The sequence below is a fragment of the Sprattus sprattus genome (assembly GCF_963457725.1).
Source record: "Sprattus sprattus genome assembly, chromosome: 5".
NCBI classification, from domain to species: domain Eukaryota; kingdom Metazoa; phylum Chordata; class Actinopteri; order Clupeiformes; family Clupeidae; genus Sprattus; species Sprattus sprattus.
The window spans coordinates 36,338,019-36,362,366 of NC_137924.1; the positions used below are offsets into that span (position 1 = coordinate 36,338,019).

General features: G+C 40.6%; 2 protein-coding genes and 2 long non-coding RNA genes across 4 annotated transcripts; 2 read left to right on the plus strand and 2 right to left on the minus strand.

Moving 5' to 3' along the window:
• Window positions 1-853: 853 nt before the first annotated feature.
• Window positions 854-4,330, plus strand: LOC308365155 (uncharacterized protein; the record flags this gene model as incomplete). The annotated part of the gene is made up of 7 exons (XM_080838499.1): window positions 854-1,068; window positions 1,328-1,466; window positions 2,015-2,157; window positions 2,251-2,303; window positions 2,955-3,079; window positions 3,503-3,817; window positions 3,986-4,330. 7 exons carry the CDS (start codon window positions 854-856, stop codon window positions 4,328-4,330), a joined length of 1,335 nt encoding a protein of 444 aa, XP_080694625.1.
• Window positions 4,331-5,629: 1,299 nt separating this feature from the next.
• On the plus strand, window positions 5,630-11,675 carry LOC308365156 (uncharacterized protein; the record flags this gene model as incomplete). Its single annotated transcript, XM_080838500.1, has 7 exons — window positions 5,630-5,835; window positions 6,336-6,474; window positions 7,615-7,757; window positions 7,889-7,941; window positions 10,044-10,168; window positions 10,844-11,158; window positions 11,331-11,675. The coding sequence occupies 7 exons, from the start codon at window positions 5,630-5,632 to the stop codon at window positions 11,673-11,675; spliced, it is 1,326 nt and encodes a 441-aa protein (XP_080694626.1).
• A 7,772-nt stretch (window positions 11,676-19,447) lies between these two features.
• Window positions 19,448-20,068, minus strand: LOC308365810. The gene is made up of 2 exons (XR_013968664.1): window positions 19,956-20,068; window positions 19,448-19,840 (listed from the first exon to the last, which is right to left on the minus strand). It is a non-coding gene; the product is annotated as an uncharacterized lncRNA (long non-coding RNA).
• Window positions 20,069-21,394: 1,326 nt separating this feature from the next.
• On the minus strand, window positions 21,395-23,278 carry LOC308365808. The gene is made up of 3 exons (XR_013968662.1): window positions 23,169-23,278; window positions 21,769-22,402; window positions 21,395-21,528 (listed from the first exon to the last, which is right to left on the minus strand). It is a non-coding gene; the product is annotated as an uncharacterized lncRNA (long non-coding RNA).
• Window positions 23,279-24,348: the final 1,070 nt, after the last annotated feature.

A 24,348-nucleotide genomic window follows, 5' to 3' on the forward strand; every position in this document is an offset into this window, starting at 1 on the left:
AAGGAAAGGTGTGGAGTAATTCATAAGGCCTTATAGGAAACGATAAACGCAGATACAAGAGCAAGCATTAAAGCCCCTTTCCTAGAATTCAACCAGCTCTTATCAAGGCTGCCACTGAGATACGTCTGGTTGATTTCCCGCAGTTATAAACCTTCCTAAGCAACAAAGGCTATCTGAAGTCCTATCTAGAGGTCCCAAAGTTAGTACTGACATGCCCATTATTTTTTGGAGTTTCTCCTAAACTGGCAAGTGAGGAGCAACCTTTAGCCCTCAGGTGCTTTGTGAATACGGATCCTGAAGGGTTAAAATTTAAAGGATGCTGTAGGGGTGGGGCGTCACATGAAATGAAGCTTGTATAAGTGGGATATACAGTAGTGAGTTTTTCTTTTGTATGGGAGACAGAGGAGTCTGGCACAAACTTTAGTAGAAGACCATCCTGATTAACTGTGAGTAGACCATGCTGCTGCAGTGATAAAATAATGCTACCTAAATCACTGTGACAAAATGTGTTTATGCCAATTATCAATTCCTATCGCTTGTTCGTGCAACTTGATTGAAATAGGCAGTGTGGTAGTAATGTGAGTTCTCCACCTACAGGTGTATTCTCAGTAAAAAATATTTAAAGCAGGTTCACGTTGAGTGTATGAGCTGCTGGGCATGTACTAGCATGCAATCATGCACTGATATTAGAATGCAATGATGGTTCAAATGGTGAAGTTGTGAATCAGACCCTGGTAGCTTACTCTTTCAGAGTTCTGGTCTATTACATAGATATATACAATTTGAGGAAAGAACATAGCCCTGATTGTGGCAGCCCTGGTCAGTGATCATAAAAGTGTAATCTCCTGCCAGGATGCCTGGACTAGGTAGATTACGTGTTGCTGTCATCGGGGCAGGTGCAGCGGGACTCTGTGCTGTACGGCATCTTCTGTCCCGTCCCAATCTCTTCGCTCCACCTGTTGTTTATGAGCTGACCAAATGTGTTGGGGGGACCTGGGTGTATGAGGAGCAGGTGGGCACGTATAAGAATGGCATGCCCATCTACAGCAGCATGTACCGGGATCTCAGGTCAGAACTGACCACCTGCATGTCTGTCCACATAGACTGTCCTTTCTATGGCATCAACTACTTAAGTTACATTTTGAGGTGTTCTATATCTCACATCAATAGTATAAAACTGCTAAATACTATCCTTAAGCATATAAATAAGTGCAATAATAATACGTGAAATTTCATAAACATACTACTAAGTTACTAACAATACTATAGGTTCCACATAGGTCAATGTCGTTGTATGCGTTTAATATGAGACCTTTCCATTTTATAGAACTAACATCCCAAAAGAGGTGATGTCATTTCCTGATTTCCCCTTCGAAAGCAACCTTCCATCATTTGTCCATCACACAGAGGTCCGAAAGTATTTGGAGAAATACTGCGACCACTTTAAAATCAGGGAGCACATCCAGGTAACATGGAGTAAAAATTGGTCATGTTCCTTTTAAACACTATTGTGACCCCTTGCATGGTGAATTTTATCCGTAGTAAAATCCGTTTGACCCAAAAATATGGGAAAATATGGCCCAGTGTAAAAAATACCGGAGTTTGTGTTAGACGTCTGTGAAGTAAAACCATAATTGAAATGGTAGACTTTACTTGATTCATTAATCACATATCGTTATAATCATATCTCAACACAGTCACTGTGTGATTAGGCATCATTCAGGTTATCTTTACTGATTATTGATCTGTGTGATTAGGCATCATCCGGGTTATCTTTACTGATTTTTGATCTGTGTGATAAGGCATCATCCAGGTTATCTTTATTGTACATCTATGATCAGGTTCACCAGTGCAAGCTGGCTTGCGTTGTAAATTAAAAAAATTCCACAGGGACTTATTTACAGAAAATGGAAGCAATGGAAATGCTACATAATCCAAGAATGGTGGCGCTTTAATTTGTAGAAGCCCATCAAAGAATCATAGTTGTTACAGTTGTGAACATTTATTTTTCCAGTTTGAGACAACAGTGGATGCTGTTGTACCCGTGAGGGAAGAGAATGGATGGCATGGCTTAGCTTGGGATGTCACCACCAGCAATAGCATGGATCCGAGCATTGCTGTCAAGAGTCGCTTTGACGCTGTCATGGTGTGCAATGGGTTCGTTCTCACTCTCTGAAAGACACATCTCTTTCCTTTTGTATCTCAGAAATTAGCAAGTATTTAATTTGTGCGTTATCTGTATTTTATCAGACACTTCTTTGAACCTTACATTCCAGCAATCCCTGATCTGGAGAAGTTCACAGGTAAGTATATCAGTCTGAAACCTGCTAGTCATGTTTGAGTGTGTAAGATAATATTATGTGGACTTTATGGGTATAGTATATTTTCTTAATCATTTATTATCAGTAATTATGTGACAGTAGCACATATGCAACAGCTTGTGGAAAAATACGTTTACACACATATGCAGGAGCTTGTGGAAAAATACTTCACGTGTACAATCCCTGGAAATCATGTTATCAGTAACTTGTTAAACAGGCTGAGGGGATTCTTGGAAAGTCTTAAGAAACCAAGCGACACCAAGTGCCCTCGGTGACCCTATATGATTAAGTTCAGTAGAGTTTTTGGTTAATCATTTCTCTTAAGAGCTCAGACATCACAGAGATGAGCTGTACTTCAAAGTAATAAAATCATTAGATATGATTTTATTGCTGATTACTCGACAGCCATCTTTTTGATCATTTTTGCCAAAATGTGTTTCTGCTTGTGTATGTCTAGGTACTCATGTAAGCAAAAAGTGTATCTGTGTGCATGTTCTTGTACAAAAGGAAGGAATTCTTAACAAAAGCATAATTTATTTTGTTAGCTCAGATGACACCTCCAGTTATGCTTTGTTGTGCAGCTACTTTAACATGCACGACAGTTACATTCATGTATTTCTATTTGACATGCAGGGGCTTTGATGCACAGCCATACCTATCGCAGTGCAGAGCCTTTTGCTGGGAAGTCAGTAGTAGTACTTGGAGCTGGCCTTTCTGGCCTGGACATCGCTCTGGAGCTCTCCAGTGTCAATGCAAAGGTCAGTAGTAGAGAAAGCACTGATGTTCATACATGATGCTATTGACAAACTACAGTGTCCTGTCTTATGAAGAGAAAGCACTGAGGGTCATACATTATGCTATTAACAAACTACAATGAATACATTATGCTATTAACAAACTACAGTGACTATATTATGCTATTAACAAACTACAGTGAATACATACTGCTATAAACAAACTACAGTGTCCTGTCTTATGAAGAGAAAGCATGTCCATACATTATGCTATTAACAAACTTCAGTGACTACATTATGCCATTAAAACACTACAGTGTCCTGTCTTGTGAAGAGCGCACAGAAAAGACAAATGAAAAACACAGAGAAAACTCCACGTATAGTAAATATGGGGCATTGAGAAGTGTTATTTTGATCTTATAATACACCTCTGTTCATTAACCTTAGGTGGTGTTAAGCCATGGCCAGAAGGCCCTGAAAGGCCCCCTTCCCCCTGGTGTGCAGCAGTCGCCCCCTGTGTCCAAAGTCCTTGATGATGGAACCCTGGAGTTTCAGGACGGGAGCCATGCCCGGCCTGATGTGTTTCTGTTTTGCACTGGGTACAATTTCACCTTTCCCTTCCTGGATAAGCAAGTAGGCCTGAAGGTGAAGGAGCACTTGGTGTCCCCGCTCTATAAGTTCTTGATACCCCCGGCTTTCCCATCACTCTTCATTGTGGGCATCTGCAGAGCCATCTGCCCTTTTCCGCATTTCCACATTCAGGTGAGACCTTTGTACCCATGGAAATGCAGCTTTAAGTCTTTTGGCACGGGCATTTGTATAATCAATTCACAGTTAATGTTTTGTGTATCCAATATTTTTCTTTCCTTTCCCTGCTGTGGTGTTTGTGTCTTCTTGATCACTTTTCTCTCTCATAAATCCTTCAATCAGACACAGTTCATCCTGTCTGTGCTGGACGGCTCTTTCCCTCTCCCCTCACAAGAGGAGATGGAGAAGGATATAGAGCTTGACGAAGCCGCTCGTCGTGCCAGGGGCATCTCCACACGGCACATCTTGAAGCTTGACTCAGAACAGTGGGCCTACAATGATGAGCTGGCTCGTCTGGCTGGCTTTCAGCCACTTCCTCCATACTGGAGCAACCTGTATGAGTCCAACAAGGTGTTCCGCTCCCAGGACATGCTCAACTACAAGACCTACAACTACAAAGTGCTCAGCCAGGAGGAATGGATGGTGCAAGGGCCACAGGGGCAGTCTCTTCCCAAACCACTGCTGTAAATGCTATTGTGGAGATAAGAACAAATTATGTAAACTCAAAGTAGTCTACGGGACTTATTATTATTCTTTGGGTTGACAGTGGCTTTTGATCATTAATTCTGGTACTGCTGTACTGCTGCAAGAATGTAAGGAAACCACATGTTTTGGTCTAAAATTAGCAATCTAACTACCTGAACACCACCAACAGCCCAGGTGGCATTGATAAAAGCTTGCTTAAATGATAACTGGTGTCTTTTGGCGTTTGCAATGTTGTGCTGTGACAGTTGTTCTTGCATCCCGGACTACAGGCCTATAAAGTGCATAGCCTGGATGGCTATGCACTTCACATGACCCTAGGCCCTATATAACCATTCAAATTAATTTGAAGATGATACCAAAAGTTGTTGCCTATAAAAAAAAACATTCCTCAAAAAAGAGTCAAAGTGCGTCAGTGTTGCTTTAATGGAAAATGAACTAAGCAATAACACCCACCACAGACCAAGAAAACAGTACACATCTTACAATATCAACAATGTCATTCAGTCATCAACTTTAAACTTTTTTCTTCACTTCCACGGAGGATTGTGGGCACAAATGTTTCTCTCTGTGGTTGCAGTTTTAAAATAAATGTAAATATTTGAGATGTAGTAACTGTAGTTTTTGTAAACCATGCAAGACTTTTGAGGGGTTAACATTTGAACAGGTGATAAATAAGTGGGCCTTAATTAATTTGGCATGAAGCCAAACTGTGCGCAAAGGCGGGGTGTGGGTCTATTGTAGCCTAGCAATAGCTTCCCTTTCTTGGAAGACGCTGGGTCACGGCTCAGGAGTAATAAGGACCCTCGAAGTGAGTATGTATGCATAAACACAACATGATCATCAGAGAAGCAGTCGACCCTTTTGCGTCATCAGGAATATGTTATAGTGCATCCACGCTGCCCTTCTCCTCTAAATTAGTTTGGGTACTTTAAAATGAGAGCCGTGATAAATCGAGTGCGAAACTTCGGTCGTTTTTGGTAGAACACATACTAATTGCCGGAGCTAACGTTAGCATACAGCCTATGTAATTGCATGCAGGGTACTGTGATCATGTTACAGTAAATGTGGGTCAAAGGGGAAACTGAAAACCAGCTATCCGAAAACAAAGCATGGTTGTGTGAAACAAGAATGGTAGTCTAACGTTAAATATTTCAAGTAGGTTAGTTGATTCAGGGTGCAGGTAGCTATAGACTCAAGTAAAAATGTTGAATGTTAAGAGAAAAATGATCAGTGATTTTGGTTTGTTATAGCAGTTGATGGTGGCCCTGGATTTACACCAGGATGTCTGGATTACGTGTCGCTATTATTGGGGCAGGTGGTGCCGGATTATGCGCTGCACGGCACATTCTATCCCGTCCCAAGATTTTTGCACCACCAGTTGTGTTTGAGCAAACTAAATATGTTGGGGGAACCTGGGTATATAATGAACAGGTGAACAGCTATGGCAATGGCATGCCAATCCACAGCAGCATGTACCGAGATCTCAGGTAAGGACCAAGGACCTGCAAGTGGAGGAAAACAATACAAATACCATTGACAGTTTACATGCATAGCTAGACATAATGCCATATCTTTGGTCATGTGGTGCCCTGCTGTTATGTGTTATGTGATGCCCTGTTGTCATGTGGTGCCCTGTTATCATGTAAAAAGTATCTATTTAAAGTATCTATTTACATTAGGGAACGTTTACTTATTTATCTATCTGTGTCTCTTTACAAGTATTTGTAACCCCCACCCCCCCCCCCCCCTTTTTCTTTCTTTCCTACTGTGAGGCGCATTGTGTTACCTTTGTGTATGAAATGCGGCGTACAAATAAAGTTTGTTTAGATTTGATTTGATTTGATATCATACACAGTCTACAGCAGTATCCTAGCCATCCTCCATTAATAGCCTACTTGACCTGCTTGCCCATGTTGAATTATTTTACTGCTCTGTATGTCAGTGCAGTACATATAAAGTGTGACATATTTTTTTCTCCATGTTACAGAACAAATATTCCTAAAGAGGTGATGTCATTTCCGGATTTTCCCTTCGAAAAGCACCTCCCCTCTTTTGTCCATCATACAGAGGTTCGAAAATATTTGGAGAAATACTGTGACCACTTTAAAATGAGGAATCACATAAAGGTAATGTAGTTTCTGACGTATGCTTTAAAGGGCTAGCTCATGACAACAAATACATTGAAGGGGAAAAAATCCTTACAGAAGACCTATTCCTCCATCTATGAATGTATTGGTTCAATCAAGACAGTGATATTTGTTAGGAATTCGTTTTTTAAATTTGGTTGTAGATGCCATTAAACTTACTATGGATGTGGGGTGTAAGCATTATACAAACTCTAAAACGTTCCCAAAGTGAACACCTTAAACATTAACAAGTAAAGTATTTGAATAACTAAGTGTACATTAATGTTCAAAATATCTTTTGTTTAAAAAAATAAATCACTTTTATAGGCCTATACAGCAGTACCTTTGGTTAGGTAGTGGGACCTGATCTGTGGGCCTTCTTTCTGAAAGCGTAACTAATGTAAACAAAGGACTCTAGTTCTGAAATGGAGCAGTACTGTTCCAGTGTGGGTTCATTATGGCTGAAAACACAGTCAACAATGCAAAGTCTATTTCATATTATTGAACAGGATCATGTGGTCTGAGGCAAGCCTGTAACTGATGCACATGTACCAAACTTTCAAAACAGTCCAAATATTTTCTGATATCATCATTTAAAAAGAAAGTTCTAGAATGCTTCTGTTCGATTCAATAAACTTGTTGCATTTGATTCACCTTACTCCCACTTGTTCACTCTTGACAAAAGGTGTTGTGATGCCCATCGTATGTCATCAGAAGCAGCCAAATAGAAACAATGAATGATCTTTACTCTAGGAGTGATTTCACTTATGCATGATCTTTACTCTAGGAGTGATTTCACTAATGAAATGACTGAGTGGTGTGTCTTCAAATGTTGCAGAACGACATGGAGAGATGTAAATAGGCTACCTTTACTGTTTGATGGTCTTGAGGATAAAAAAATGAAGAATTTGTTCTGAGAAAACCAATTGTGTGAGGACAAACAGCATCATTCACTAATGCTTCATCAAGAGTACATACTGTTTTTCTTGTTATTGCATGCTGCCATAATTGTTTTTCTTGTTATTGTATGCTTTCATAACTGTTTTTTTTTAACACACTGCTATTGCTCTGTTCAAGGATGCACACAACTCCGGTTAGGAAAGGCGATGAACTCTCGATGTTTCTTATTTCTTTTTCCAGTTTGAGACAACAGTGGATGCTGTTGCGCCCGTGAGGGTAGAAGATGGCTGGAATAGATTATCTTGGGATGTCACCACCAGCAATAGCATGGTTCCAAGCACTGCTTTCAAGAGTCGCTTTGATGCTGTCATGGTGTGCAATGGGTTAGTGCAGTTTATGTAATCGATTTAATTTTATGAAAGAAGAATTTGTTAGTCCACGTGTGTGTGAGAAATGAAATGGAAGAAAATGACTCCTAAACTTGTTTCATGGACTTTTATCTGTATTTTATCAGGCACTTCTTTGACCCTTATATTCCAGCAATCCCTGGTCTGGACAAATTTACAGGTGAGTTAATTTTGCATGTCGCACAGGCCAGTTCTGCTTTACAAAATGTGTTCAGGTAAATTACTGATTATAACAATATTGCCACTTATATTTGGGGTAATACATAATCTGAGTCACCATATGTAATTAAGCTGTTGTGTTAACTGCATATATGCTGAAGGTTACGGATAAGAAATGCTTTAACAATAGTGCCACTGTAATGTGCTTCCACATGGCCAGTCCCTCGAGAGAGAGCAGCTGTTGAAACATCAGTTATCAGTTAGTTGTTAAATTGGCTAACTGTATTCTTGGAAGGTCTTAAGAATTCAAATTACTTCTGTCATAACTATGCTTTTGATGACTCATAACTGTAGTTCAGTCCAGATTTTGGTTAATCATTTACAGATTGCTATTTTTGCACATGAATGTTTGTTGTACAACAATTTTTGCACTGTTTGTCCAATAGATTTTAGTGATCGTTTTTCGTATCTGTGATTTGTCTTGCCCATGTGATGAACTGGTTGTATGTTGTATGTTATTTCGTACTGATGTGATGCAGCTATTACCCAGGGCCTCGTTTCCCGATAACGATGTATCTTGACGTTCTACGTGGATTTTGGCGACATAGTAGACTCAGTAACACTTTCTATTTACGAGCGTTTCCCGAACATCATCTTAAAGTCAGGTGCACGAGCGCCACGTGCACAAGTTCTTAAGTATCTCTAAGGGTGGTGGTCGCCTGTTCATCGATGTCAGACGAGTCGATTTTCTCACTTGTGTATACATGGGTTTCTCGGCTACGTCATCACTGGTTGCGTGCGCAATCTCGCGGTGGAGGAAGGCAACATGACAGGGAGTTGTTGTGTGGTGAACTGCTCTAACAGAGTTGGTAAGATGTTCAGTATACCTAGGAGGAAGCATCCGTTTGCCAGGAAAAATAAAATATCAAATCAAATCAAATATAGAAAAAGGCTCAACAATGTACAAGGTTACGTTTGGGAATATGTTGAGGGTGTGTGCAAGCATTCATGGCAACAGAATAGGGAACGGTAGGCTAAATAAGTAATAAACAATACATTTAAACTGGGCTTTCTGTATTCATTTGTATTAGGGTAGATGGCTTTCTGCCGCGGATTTGCGCGCGCAGCCTTCAATGTTTGTATACAAGAAACCCATGTATAGGCTCATGAATGAAGTTCCAATATAACAAGTGTCGACATAAGAACAATACCTCAATAAATATATATAGGCTAGCGGGTGCCACCCTCTTGATTGATTTCCAGCCCGGCTCAATGACATGTCAATTTCCTAATATTGCAGCCTTACTACACAGTCAGAAAAGCCATCTCCTTAGTTCAATAACATATTATTTTGTATAATCTTTATTTTCAAATACTCAATATTCTTTATTTCTATTTTGATGGGAATAGGCAGGTGAAACAATGACATTCTCATGATGTGCTATACACAGAAACATCCTTTGGATTTCTTCTATAATAGGCCGAATGACGCCCCTGGTGGATTGCATCGCTAAGTGTGAAGTTACTACTGGATTGCATCGCTAAGTGTGAAGTTACTACTGGTCCTGACCACACGTAGAATTGTTCTCAACGAAAGATAAACTTAAGCTAAGTGCCTTGTCGGGGAACCGCTCTGCAACGTAGGATCCCTCTTACGACCGATTTCAAGTCCTTTTTAGGCTAAGTGCGCGTTCGGGAAACGAGGCCCAGATCCAAACAAATTTCTCCCCTGGGAGACACAATAAAATGACTTGACTTGACTTGGGATTTCACAAAAGCACAGGTATTACAGACCCCTTTTATATGGCAACGACAGTACAAGCGTTTTGATTGGCTAATGCGTAGTCATGCCAGCGGCGTATTGCCTTCCTCAGCGGGCAATACGGAATTGCAAAAAAGTGTAAAAACTGAGAAAAAAATATATGATTATTGAACTGTAGAAGAGCTATACTATCAAATATTGTATTGCCGTTAGCTCTTTAACCTAAGTGAGGGTACATACAATGATGTTTTTTTGGTTGCTGGTGTACAGTAATAAATGCGTTTATCGGAACCTGCATGGCAAATACTGTATAACAATGTGGATTTGTATTTGGTACCCAGGGTCTGTGATTCACAGTCATAATTATCGCAGTGCTGAGCCTTTTGCTGGAAAGTCAGTGGTGGTGCTTGGTGCTGGCCTTTCTGGATCGGACATTGCTATGGAGCTTTTTCAAGTCAATGCCAAGGTTGGTGATACAGAAATTAGAGATGACCCAACTTTAAGTAGTGTCAAACAACAAAGTCCTAGGTTGAAGAGAACCTCACAAAAGACTTCTGAAGAATGCACAGCCAGAACCACTGTGGCAGGGTGATGAACATTTAGATGTAAAAGTTTTTTTATTATGATCTTTTATTACACGGCTCTTCTTAATGCTGTAGAATGCTCCATTCACTTGAATGGGGCTTCCCAACGTTCTGCGGTCAACTATTTTCCGATAACTGACCGTTGCTATGCACTTAATGACCGCTGTCAAGGAAAGTGGCCTTTTTGCCTCTGATTCACATCTTTCGTAGCACTCCGCAAGTAGTACGGTAACTTATCAAGGGAGTTTCAGCGGACGGTTGAGCAGCTGTGTTCTAAAGAATGTTTAACTGTCTTTGGCGAACTATTTCTCTGCTTTTTAACACTACGTATAGTAACAAAACAAATACATTGTAAAAAGACACACTGTGTTAAGTTATTTTTTTAGTTTTAGCCGTATAATAAGCGGGATAATGTATAGAACGCCGGTCATTGTCGGGAAAATAAGCCCCTTCACGGTGAAGCAACACCCCGACCCTGTCGGGGCTTATTTTCCCGACAATGACCTGCGTTCTATACATTATCCCTTACATAATACACCTCTGTTCATTAACCTTAGGTGGTGTTAAGCCATGGCCAGAAGGCCCTGAAAGGCCCCCTTCCCCCTGGTGTGCAGCAGTCGCCCCCTGTGTCCAAAGTCCTTGATGATGGAACCCTGGAGTTTCAGGACGGGAGCCATGCCCGGCCTGATGTGTTTCTGTTTTGCACTGGGTACAATTTCACCTTTCCTTTCCTGGATAAGCAAGTAGGCCTGAAGGTGAAGAAGCACTTGGTGTCCCCGCTCTATAAGTTCCTGATACCCCCGGCTTTCCCATCACTCTTCATTGTGGGCATCTGCAGAGCCATCTGCCCTTTTCCGCATTTCCACATTCAGGTGAGACCTTTGTACCCTTGGAAGTGCAGCATCGAGTCTTTTGGCACGTGCATCATTAATTCACAGTTAATGTTTTGTGTTTCCAATATTTTTCTTTCCTTTTCTTTCCTTTCCCTGCTGTGGTGTTTGTATCTTCTTGATCACTTTTTTCTCTCATCAATCCTTCAATCAGACACAGTTCATTCTGTCTGTGCTGGACGGCTCTTTCCCTCTCCCCTCACAAGAGGAGATGGAGAAGGATATAGAGCTTGACGAAGCCGCTCGTCGTGCCAGGGGCATCTCCACACGGCACATCTTGAAGCTTGACTCAGAACAGTGGGCCTACAATGATGAGCTGGCTCGTCTGGCTGGCTTTCAGCCACTTCCTCCATACTGGAGCAACCTGTATGAGTCCAACAAGGTGTTCCGCTCCCAGGATATGCTCAACTACAAGACCTACAACTACAAAGTGCTCAGCCAGGAGGAATGGATGGTGCACGGGCCACAGGGGCAGGCTCTTCCCAAACCACTGCTGTAAATGCTGATACAAATATGGAGGAGATAATACCAGCTCTTTATGTGAACTACATGTGTAGTATGAAATTTGACCATCAGTAACAATTCTTTGGCTAGTTATCTTCATTGACAGTAATTCTGTTACTTTTGTAGTGTAGGCTAGCAACTGCACATGCATATAACACAATAACTATTTCATTCAGTCATCAATTGTAGACATAATGTTGAGCTGGCTGTCTTGTCAAGACCTACAATATATGCTGAGATCAAGGCAGGTCATTGGATAGTAAGGTTATGAAATGTTGCACTAAATAACGCTGGTCAAAGTTTTGGATCTGCAGTCTAAAGGCAGACACGATGCAGTGTAGCCCCTACAACGATACACTATACAAACAATTGAAAATAAGAACAATCATTATTATCTACAAATTTAAAGGTCTTTTGACATTGTTTGATCATTTGAATCATCTTTTCCACCCAATAAAATAGACATGAGAACTTTTCAGCACTTCCTGTATCAGAAATTAAGCATTACACATTTGTATTGTTTCGCCCGCCAATCAGCGTGCATGTCTTGCTTTAATTGGTAGGTTTAGGTGTTTGTTTATGGTCGGAAAAACACATTTCAGACGATTGCATTTTTTACGATATCAGCGTGAATGATAAGAAAGCCTCTTGTGCAACACAGAACAGGGGAGCTTTCGTTGTCCTGCGTGCCTGGCTGAATACTCTTTGAGCGTGTTCATCTCATATAGACCCTTCTATTCTTTTCACCTCATGGGTTTTGAAGGTAGGTGATCAGAAAAGGCCCCGCTGGGATTCGAACCCAGGATCTCCTGTTTACTAGACAGGCGCTTTAACCATCTAAGCCACGGCACCACATTCACATAGGTTAAGTTGATTCATTCTAACCATACATTTTGCCGTCACCGCTGACTACTTGATTAGTTGGTATTGTGTGTCGTTGTGACCATTCAAGCACCTGTTGGATATCCTGTAGCCAGGAAATGCACTAGTCTGGTACTGACTGGTTTGTAGGCCTACAACTCCGTAACCTTTCCCAAAGTCATATGAATTTGAATTTGTATCCAGTAATTGTCTTAAACTTAAATCTGAGCTTGTATTTATTACATTTTTTTTACCAGTGTATTTCAACTTCCTTGTAGGATGTTCAAAGTCTCATCTGAGTGATACAATTCAATATATTGTTAATGTCTGAGGTTTAGTAGGAATAAAGCACACAGAACCCATGACCAACTGCAAATGTGTGTTTTTTTTTTTAATGTTGTGTGACAAGGTTTAACAACATAGATGCTGTTACTCAGCGAGCTGTCTTTAAAGGACATGTAAAACCTACCCTATGTCACGTTCATTCTTAAGAATAACTGTGACATATTTGTTTTAACTTATGCTCAAGTGCAGTTAAACTGATGTTCAGAGATGCATGTCTTTGAGTGTGTGTGTTTAGTGCATATGCAGTAACTCACCTCTTGGCAAACATTTTTCTAAACCCACAGGCATTTATCCATTTGAGTCATACTCATAGTGTTGCTCTCCTGAGACTCTCCTTCTCACCACTAAGTGTTATTCATGGCGTTACCCCCCACCAACATCACCAGGAAATTCCATGCAGTCCCACTCTCCAACAGCACTCCAGGCGCATGCTTTCTCCATACTCTCAACGTTTCCTTTCATCTGGAGTTCTTCTACTCTGAGTCACCTATGAGGGAACAGTACACCAGGCTTCCATTTTCTTTGAGTACAAATGGTTAAATATGGTGTCAATTATGAAGACACGCTCACAGGATTTGGTCAAATGTCACTTTCGGTTCAGTATCTCGAACATATAACAGTAAATATGACAGAACATACCAGAACAAATGTTGCCTCATTGATGGGGAAGTTGGTGTGTGTGGGTTGTGGTGGTGGTGGTGGGGGGGCTCAACTCTCTTCAGCTCTGGCTGGTTAGTTTTTGTTCATGTCATTTCCTGTGAACTCACTCAAAGCCACAGCAGTAAGATAACATACCATATCTGTTTTTTGGGGGGTTATGTCTATTGTGCCCCCAGGCTATATTTAGTCCTAGTGACTCAGTGTCGTGCTGCAGCAGTCTACCATGAACACATGAAGAATACATACCTGGATGATGTTTTAGGGTGAGTCTACTGTGTGGGAAATGTGGGAGTGTCTGTTAGATTAGACAGACATTAAGAAAGGAAATAATACCAACTGGTATTCTTGAGTCAGAGATGAGCTCAGATGGTTCAGAAAAGCTCAGAGACATCACACAAAGATATGGAAAGATATAGAATAAAAGTCACTTGGGGTATGGACAGTGTTAGTGACTGAGCTTCATGTCAAACATGCCTCAGGGCCGTTTGAGGAATAGTGCTGTGGAGAGTTCTCTCAAGGTCACTACATTAGACCCCTCATGTGTTCAGATGAGACTTCATCAGACCCCTCATGTGTTCAGAACAAGGCTTCTTCATTAGAACCATCATGTGTTCAGATGAGACTTCATTAGACCCCTCATGTGTTCAGAACAAGGCCACTACATTAGACCCCTAATGTGTTCAGATGAGACTTCATTAGACCCCTCATGTGTTCAGAAAAAGGCCACTTCATTAGACCCCTCATGTGTTCAGTAGGCCTCTACATTAGACCCCTCATGTGTTCAGGTGACACTACATTAGACCCCTCATGTGTTCAGAAGGCCTCTACATTAGACCCCTCATGTGTTCAGGTGACACTACATTAGACCCCTCATGTGTTCAGAAGGCCTCTACATTAGACCCCTCATGTGTTCAGATGACACTACGTTAGACCCCTCATGTGTTCAGAAGGCCTCTTCATTAGACCCCTCATGTGTTCAGTAGGCCACTACATTAGATCCCTCATGTGTTCAGATGACACTTCATTAGACCCCTCATGTGTTCAGATGACACTTCATTAGACCCCTCATGTGTTCAGGTGACACTACATTAGACCCCTCATGTGTTCAGAAGGCCTCTACATTAGACCCCTCATGTGTTCAGATGACACTACATTAGACCCCTCATGTGTTCAGAAGGCCTCTACATTAGACCCCTCATGTGTTCAGAAGGCCTCTACATTAGACCCCTCATGTGTTCAGATGACACTACGTTAGACCCCTCATGTGTTCAGAAGGCCTCTTCATTAGACCCTCATGTGTTCAGAACAAGGCCACTACATTAGACCCCTCATGTGTAGGCCACTACATCAGTAGGCCACTACATTAGACCCCTCATGTGTTCAGATGACACTACATTAGACCCCTCATGTGTTCAGATGACACTTCATTAGACCCCTCATGTGTTCAGTAGGCCACTACATTAGACCCCTCATGTGTTCACAAGGCCACTTCATTAGACCCCTCATGTGTTCACAAGGCCACTTCATTAGACCCCTCATGTGTTCAGAACAAGGCCTCTTCATTAGACCCCTTAATGGTCTATAATTTTTATGTGGAGGAAATTAATCTGAGTAAGTCTTAGTTGTGATGGACTTGGTTGGGTTGTATTCTCATCACTGACCCAGCTGGTGATGGCTGATAAAGCTTGAGTTAGTCCTACAGCTACTTGCTAAGGTCCAAGTAGACCGTCCTATAATAAGATTGTACAGGTTATAAAGAGTTGTGCTGTGTAGTTAAGAGTTAAGCGTTAAGCGTTAAGCGTTAAGCGTTAACGTAGCGTATAAATTAGTTTGGTCTCTCACCCAGCAGCTTGTTCCTTCACTTACTCACAGCCTCTTGGCATTTGTCTTTCTTCATATTTGTTTTGCTGCAGCCTTCCCCTTGCTGCTCTCCAGGGAGCATTGGATTTCTCAAGCACATCATTCAGTCTATAACTTGGCTTTGTACATTGTAGCAAAATGTCCTTTCTTTCCACAGACAAAACAATGCTACATTAGACCCCTCATGTGTTCATAACAAGGCCACTACATTAGACCCCTCATGTGTTCAGAACAAGGCCACTACATTAGACCCTAATGTTTTCAGATGAGACTACATTAGACCCCTCATGTGTCCAGATGCCACTACATTAGACCCCTCATGTGTTCAGAAGGCCTCTACATTAGACCCCTCATGTGTTCAGAACAAGGTCACTACATTAGACCCCTCATGTGTTCAGATGCCACTACATTAGACCCCCCATGTGTTCAGAAGGCCACTACATTATACCCTTCATGTGTTCAGATGAGACTACATTAGACCCCACATGTGTTTAGATGACACTACATTAGACCCTTCATGTGTTCAGAAGGCCACTACATTAGACCCCTCATGTGTTCAGAAGGCACTACATTAAACCCCTTATGTGTTCAGGTGAGACTTCATCAGACCCCTCATGTGTTCACAACAAGGCCACTACATTAGACCCCTGATGTGTTCAGAAGGCCATGTTATCACTTATGGGACTCTCACTTACTTATTACAGTTTATGTATGCTTTGTTCAGACTGAAATAGTTTTAGGTTGTAATTTGGTTCACATTATTTTAGCTGAAGCAAGTTTCTTTGCATCAAATCTAATACATTACGTTTCTATAGAATTAACACAATATACTCTTCATCAGTGCCCCTAAATGTTTTATGAGAATAGCTACAGAGGCTACAGTCAATTGACTTAAGCCCCTTAGTGTAGGGAACTGGTGTGAAATGCCATGGTAGTGAAGGAGGGACATGGGGTTAGTGTAAAACATGGCAGAAAGTGTGACAGAAAAAGAGTGAGAGAAAGGGAGAGGGACAACCGGTGAAATTCTTCAGTGTTCTTAATGGTCTATAATTTTTATGTGGAGAAAATTAATCTGAGTAAGTCTTAGTTGTGATGGACTTGGTTGGGTTGTATTCTCATCACTGACCCAGCTGGTGATGGCTGATAAAGCTTAAGTTAGTCCTACAGCTACTTGCTAAGGTCCAAGTAGACCGTCCTATAATAAGATTGTACAGGTTCTAAAGAGTTGTGCTGTGCAGTAATGTGACGTGTTAAGCGTTAAGCGTTAAGCGTAGAAATGAGTGTGGTCTCTCACCCAGCAGCTTGTTCCTTCACTTACTCACAGCCTCTTGGCATTTGTCTTTCTTTATCTTTGTTTTGCCGCATACGTCATCAGGGAACCTTTCCCTTGCTGTTCTCCAGGGAGCACTGGATTCCTCAAGCACGTCAGTCATTACTTGGCTTTGTACATTCTAGCAAAATGTCCTTTCTTTCCACAGACAAAACACGCATCATCTGAGCACTGCTGGCGCCCGGGTCATTTTGGACTGTAAAGGAAGGGTGTCTTCTGTGTGGCTTCTGAGCGTGGCCTGGTCCAGGGCTGTAGCCAAGGCTGTGACTTGTGGTGCAGCCAAAGGCTTTGGCTGGTGTCTGTCATGTCTGTCGCATAGGTGTGGAAGCCTTTGCGTGAGTGGTGTTGGGATCACCCCTTGTCGTTTGCATTGTGGACAGGTTCTGTTGCGGCCATGGGTCACAACAGACATGGGGCAGTGCTTGATCTCTGTCTGTCTGGTGTCCTCAGGTGGGTGGTGTCACGGTGGAAGGATCTGGAGGTGTGTGCTGGGCTTTGACCTGCAAAAAAGCTCCACCGCTCCCTCTGTTGGTCTTTTGGTGTTTAGATTCGGCCATAACTCTTTCTGCTGTTACTTAATCTCATTGTTATTAAGCTTGATGTTGAGGTAGCAGTCCTTTCATCTGTGTTTTTTCTCTATTATTCTCTGATTATTATTCTCTGTTAAATTTATGTTATATTTAAGGCTTGTCTTTATTGGACAGATTTGATTCCTGCCGTAGACTTTATTTTCTGTCCTGGTCCTCTCTTGAGCTCTCAGGGCCTGATTTACTAATATGCGAGCGCTTCTTAATCTGCGTTCGCAAATTAACGCACGGTGTTTTAGCGCATTTTAGTTGCTATTTATCAAACCAGATCGCGCTGGGCAATCTGTGTTTACTCCGCCCTATATAGGGCCTGATTTACTAACATTGCGACCGCTGCTTAAACTGCGTTCGCACATTAACGCACGGTGTTTTTCCGCATTTTCCGTGGTATTTATTTAGGAAGAGAAAATGAAGCTACAGCAAGTGGAGATTGATATATTGGTTCACGTTCGCTCAATCACTGAACCTGATTCAATGTGTGCGCTGCTATAATGTTGTTCTGCCCGCCATCACCTACAGCAAGATGTTTAAAAGAACACGATTATAAAGAATATGCTATTGGTGGCATTAATGCATAAACTGTCTATTATAACAATATAGATGTGTACATGGCGAGATTAATAATTTCTACAAGGGACATGGGTTCACTACAATATATATGGACGTGGGTGCAATCAATGGTTCATATTATGTTCGGAAAGTTTGCGATTTCAAAAAAAGTCCTGTTTGATGTCTAAAATTTCGGCTGTGGCAGTGGGGAAATGTATTGACCAGTGCGCCATAGCAATGCTTCGAGTACCTGTGTGAATATTTGTGAAGGCTGAGATATATCAACTGCTGATACTATAACTGTTTGAAATGATCCGTGCCAATATTTGCAATGTTTACCAACTGATTGAATGGAATGTGATCTCCGGTTGGAGGGTTAGATGTCATCTCTGATCTGGTTCAGTAATTTAAGTATTGCGTGGCTGGTTAACCTGTACCGTCTAATGATTTGTGGTTCATTTAACTGAAAATGTGTTATGCGAGTTGAAAAAATTATTTCTGTGCGCTGTCTCTGTCTTCTTTCTTCGCATTTCTCTTATCACTGCTGCCATATCAACGTTTTCAGACTCAATGAAATTGCGCTTGGTTAAGACGTGCTTTTATGAGGCGGAGAATTAGCCTGCAAATTGGAGACGTGCGCTCCACAGGCAGTTTAGTAAATACCACGCACGACATCATTAGGCGCACTTACCTTGTCTCCACCCACACTGTAAAAAAAAAAATCGTAAAAAAACGTTTTTTTTCCGGCAGCTGGGGTGCCAGAAAAATACCATAAAATAACAGAAAATTACTGTACCGTAAAAATACGGTTATTTCCCGTAATTAAAATACAGTTTTTAGTTGTAATTTTACCAAGATTTTCCCTTATTTTCAGGTTTTTTAACATTAAATAACAACATTTTCACATTTTAAAACAATTAAATGACCTAGAAAAACGGTAAATAAACGTTATATTACGAACATTATTCGTAATACAACATTTATTTTCCATTTTTCTAGGTCATTTAATTGTTTTAAAATGTGAAAATGTTGTAATTTAATGTTATTTTACGGTATTTTTACTGGCACCCCAGCTGCCAGAAAATTACCGTTTATTATAATTTTTAGTGTATAGTCACTTACCTGATCTTTCAGCCTTTGAGAATATGCCTCTCTCTATCACTTGTTCACACACTAAATCCATTTATTGGTCTCATAATTACAGAAATGTGCTGTTAAATTAAATTACCCATGAAGATGGTAGATTAACATTGTTATACGAGTAATAATGCTTACATTTACAGAAATGTGCTGTTATTAGTTGGTTTTAATGGCATTATTTGTTTAAAAATCCTGTATATAATTTTTTATGAGATGTAATATAATAGTATACAACAATAATTTGATTAATCTTTAAAAACTAGTTAAAAAAAATGAATATTTAAAGCACTTTCAACTTAAAAAAAAACTATACTCACCTAATAACACCATAATTATTTTAATTTTAAATGGTTTAAACCAGTTTTTGGCCAGTCGGAAAAGGGGCTTAAATGAATTGTGTTTGAACAAGACTAAGCTGAACAAGACCAACTACAATTTCCCATTCTCTGTATTTTTATTCTGTATATATATAAAAAATAACTAACAGGTAACCATACAGCAACTGGTTCTGAAACAAACAAAAACAAATTCAACTGAATTGGAAATGAAAGAAAAAAAGTAAAAAAAAAAAAAAAGTAAACAAAAATCCACAGACTCTTGATATCTTCTAATATAATTTCCAACTCGACTGCAAATGTAAATGTTTTTTTTCAATAAGGCCCAATACATCAGCCCTTCATCTCCAAGTGGCATAGCAATCTTGTCACTTCTTGCGACGATCAGCTACTGCTGGGCAGCTCCGCTTGGGTGTCCAATGCACACAATGCTAGGCTGGTGGCCTCTCGATGAATCAGGATTCTCAAGCAATGATGAAATGCTCGTTCTAGGCTGTAACACAAAACGTTTGAATTACTACATTATTAAACCAGCATGGGGAGGAGACCACAACACAACATCAGGAGGTTCAGTGATGCAACCAATAAGTCATAAGACACAAACATACTTGCACAAAGTCCATGAGGTAGGAAATGGCTGATTTAACACTGCAGCGACTCCATCCAGCCCCTCGTCCTGATGGCATTGGTGGAAGAAGGTGTATGAGCATCTGAAGTGCTTTGAAGCAAAGCATGTCTACATGAAAATATTAGAATCCAAATTAGATATCTACCATTACACAAGGTTAAAGTGCATATGACACCTAAAAAAAAAAGGTAAACGGCATATAATTATCAAGACTATACATAAAACATAGTACTTTGAAGTCATGTGTAAACCCGATGATTGAAAAATTAGGTTTGTACACGATTTCAAAGTGTGGTTTTCGCGACGCTCTTCGGCAAGCAGTGCCGGCTTACCTGAAACCTGAAGTCTGTGGCAGAAAATTGCTCAAAATTGCTGAATTCTTCACCCTCCATCGATAGCTGTGTGGTGTGGGAACGAATGAAGTCTACCACCACTGACATCACAGGGTCACCTGGCGGTAGACCTCATTCGTTCCCACGCCACACAACTAGCGATGGAGGTTGAAGAATTCAGCAATTTTGAGCAATTTTCTGCAACAGACTCAAGCAGAGATGAGATTGAGGAAGACTTCGATCCGGATCAGTTTGTAAAGGTGATTGTGAGCATTGAGCCGTATCTGGAAGACGAGCCAGCAGAAGAGCCGAGTTCTGACAGTGATGACATAGTAGCTAGCTAGCCTCGCTGCTAATAAGTATAACGCCCCCCTCATTGAGGCAGATGTACCGTTTGCCTCCAGTCTCTTAGCTCTTTCACAGCTGTTGTTTGTTAGGTCAGCCATTCTAAATACGTGAAATACATTCCCTATTTAATGGATAGAGAGCAATGCTTCCAGCATTACTTCACAGCAAATTACTTTAGTTGTCATTTCAAGCTTGCTGGAGAAGGCACTCTTGTGCGACACACATTCTGCACCCACTTCTCGCGTACTTCCTCGTCTTTTGGAAATTTGAAAAGGCTAAAAGAATGGGAACTGACGTTCGAGCAATATGCTGCAACACACCCTGAAGGCATATTTACAACTGATCCTTAAGAAATAGCCAGTGGCTCCCTGAGAAAATGTGTTTTCTGTCAGGAAAAATGGCGACCAAGTGCAACAGAGTACCTCCGTTTAAGTAATTTAAGTTTTTTAACGCAGGGTGGTAGTGAGTCGCTTGGGAAGTCGGTAGCTCAGTGGCGCTGCATTCAAATGATGATTTTAACAAGTCAAATGTGTATATTTTTCCTCAACATATATATATCTATTGTGAAATACCACCTTCGTTCTATTTATTAAAAAAAATTAGTATTGAGGTGTCATATGCACTTTAAGTCATCTTGAACAATTAAACTGGCTTCAGTTATTATCCATTGCATAAAAGTTATAAGTGCATTTCCCCCCTATCTTTCTGAATGCGAACCAACATACCATCACTTTTGTTCCTGGTGGTTGAAGGATTTTCCAGATCCTCAGACAACTCCAACGCAGCAACCTTCATTAGCTTAGGGATGATGTTCATCTGCCATTTGCGAAGGAAAAGATCAGCTTTCCCCTCAAACTGGCTATCGAAGTCGAACTAAGATGTACAAAGATAAATATTCAATCCAATTTATTCATTTGAATTTACAGGCTATATTTACTGAGATATTGGGGGGGGGGTAAGTGTTCCTTTTCATGGGTTGAAGGTAGAGAGTGGACATGAGGCATCAGTCAATAATACCAAAAATACAATGGCCCTTATTTCTGAAACAATAAACATTTGGTACATCATTAAAATGTGGGGTGGGAAGGTAAACATCATTTTTTTTTCACTTACATATCCCTCATTGTGTTCCTGGATTTTGACACTCAATTTAGGAAACGTGGTGACAACATTCTTGTCAAGACGCACCTTGTCATCACTGGATGGGTAACTGAAAATAACAGACAGCATCAACCAAACCATTTCTAAACACACATTGAAGAGTTCAGAAGTCCACCTGACCTTTTTTGTGGTAAATTGGAAAAAACACAGCTGGCATGATTATCGTATAGTAGGCACTGAGAATATTTCCCTTTATATCATACCTAAATTTTTAAGTTTTTGCACCTGAACTCTTCAATTAGAAACATGTATTGCCATCAGTTATACTCACACTTCACATGTATTGACTAAAATATTAATTTTAAGTATGAGATATATAAGAACAACTTCCACTCCACTGTCAATACTTTTGAATCTCACACTTTGACAGTGTCGTCAACTTACAATCCTCATCTCTCCTCAAGATTGCTGACAGCAACCCTCACAAGTAGCACCCTGTTTTTTGTGCATATGGTACCAGATTTCTCATATTCTGTGAGTATGTTTGGAGCTTTTGATTGAATTAGTACTTTGAGTACTCCAATCCACTGTCGTCCAGCCTGTCATGGGAAGGTAGAAAATGTGTCTGTCTTGGCAGGGGAGGAGGCTGGAGAAAAACACAAACCAAAGCAAAAATGTATGAGCCATTGGTGCAGTTTAAAATCCCTAAACAAACATTTAAAACACATATTTTCAACAGGACTGCAACTCGAACAAACTAAACTTAAAAGGCATTTCACAACCAAACAACACAATAACATGTAATGCTGGTGTGCCGTGAGACTTTTTTCCCCATAGAATACATAGATTGTGCTTCGAGAGAAAAGGGTTTGGGGAAAACTGATTTCCACCACTGGCGTTGCCCCTGCTCTATGGTTATAATATAAAATGGAGCAAACTAGCCAGCACGATATGCTAAATAGCTAGCCTTAAAGCTATGGCAAAAGAGTATCTATGATATGTGCTTAAAAGAGCCTTCGTCATTAGAAAACGCAATATGTTACTAGCCAGGTTTTTACTTTCTCTCACTCTGCATGTTTTCAATAGCAAATACAAAATGCCAACCAATTTTACAGATTAAATTATCCAGGTTGGCTAGCTAGCTAACTTGAACTGTACATGTTACCTTAGCTAGCTACTATGGCTTACATTACCTTACGACTACGAACTGAAGGTTGTCAGTGCAAGCTAGCTAGTCAAAGTTAGCCAGAGCCTCATATGGTGTTGGCTACACTCACATTACGGCCCCCATTCAGCACACCAACATGACAGCACGACAACCTATACACAATGAGCCCTTCATCGTCAAATACAATGCCAGGGTATTAAACTTTTTATTTTTGAGAACTCAATTAAAGTACAAAGACATTTACCTTTAGTCTTCTGCTGTCGTGTGTCTTGTCAGTGTTGAAACTCCGTGGTAACCAGTGCAAGAATGTTCTATTTGGGCGCGCGCAGACCCTACATCGGCCTCAATGCGGGAGGCGTATAGGCTAGGTGCACGAAATACTCAGTGTGGGCTGTTTGTTTCCTGTTTAGCCAGGTGTATTTGAACCTGCCGCTATTCTGAATGTAATTAGCGTCTACACGGACCTGGTTAGGTGTTGCACCTAGTAAATCAGCGTTACGATAAAGAAGGACGTGTAGACACTAATTACATTCAGAATAGTGGCAGGTTCAAACACACCTGGCTAAACAGGAAACAAACAGCCCACACTGAGTATTTCGTGCACCTAGCCTATGAGAGCATAGACATAACACATGTATATGTCTATGTATGAGAGCATAATCTGTATGCTAACGGTATACTTTTAGCAGAGAGGCTAGCTAGCTTAAGCTACTATGTGTCTTAATGGAGTTTTGGTCTACGCGAAATCAGCAACCTAAAATAATATTTGAGAGCTTCAGTTAAGACCACCAATACTGTGCACCATCCGTGTTGCACATAAACAACTAACCGAGTCAATGTAGACGTATAAAAAGTCGTGTAGATAGCTTAATTCACATCAAATATTTCCCACTAACAGGCTACACGCCGCCATCTTTGTTCAGTTTCGATATTTTTGAGTGACTCACTCTCAACCAATCAGAATGCTTGATTTCATCTACCCGTGTTACAACAGTAAATATACGTATTTCTAATGGGTTTTTTCTGTGTAAAACAACAGAAATATTCTGTGTTTTTACATTTACAGTGATTTCATGTTATTTTACATTTGTCATGTAAAATCACAGTTTCTTTTTGTAAAATGAATGGTATTTTAAAAATACAGAAAAAAACTGTAAAAATAAACAGTAAAATTCTGTTTTATTACATTTTTTTTTTACAGTGCATGTAAATTGCGCCTCACGCCTACGTTACCACCCACCTCCAAGTTACCTCCCCTGTTCACACCCACAGGCGTTAATATGCGCTGCGGCCCATTAGTAAATACCGTTTTATGTTTACGACCGCTATTTTACGCCAGAAATGGGCGCAATCCTGTTAGTAAATCAGGCCCTCAGTGTCTGAAGTAATAAGGCTACATTATAATTTCAGCTAGCCGTGCTCTT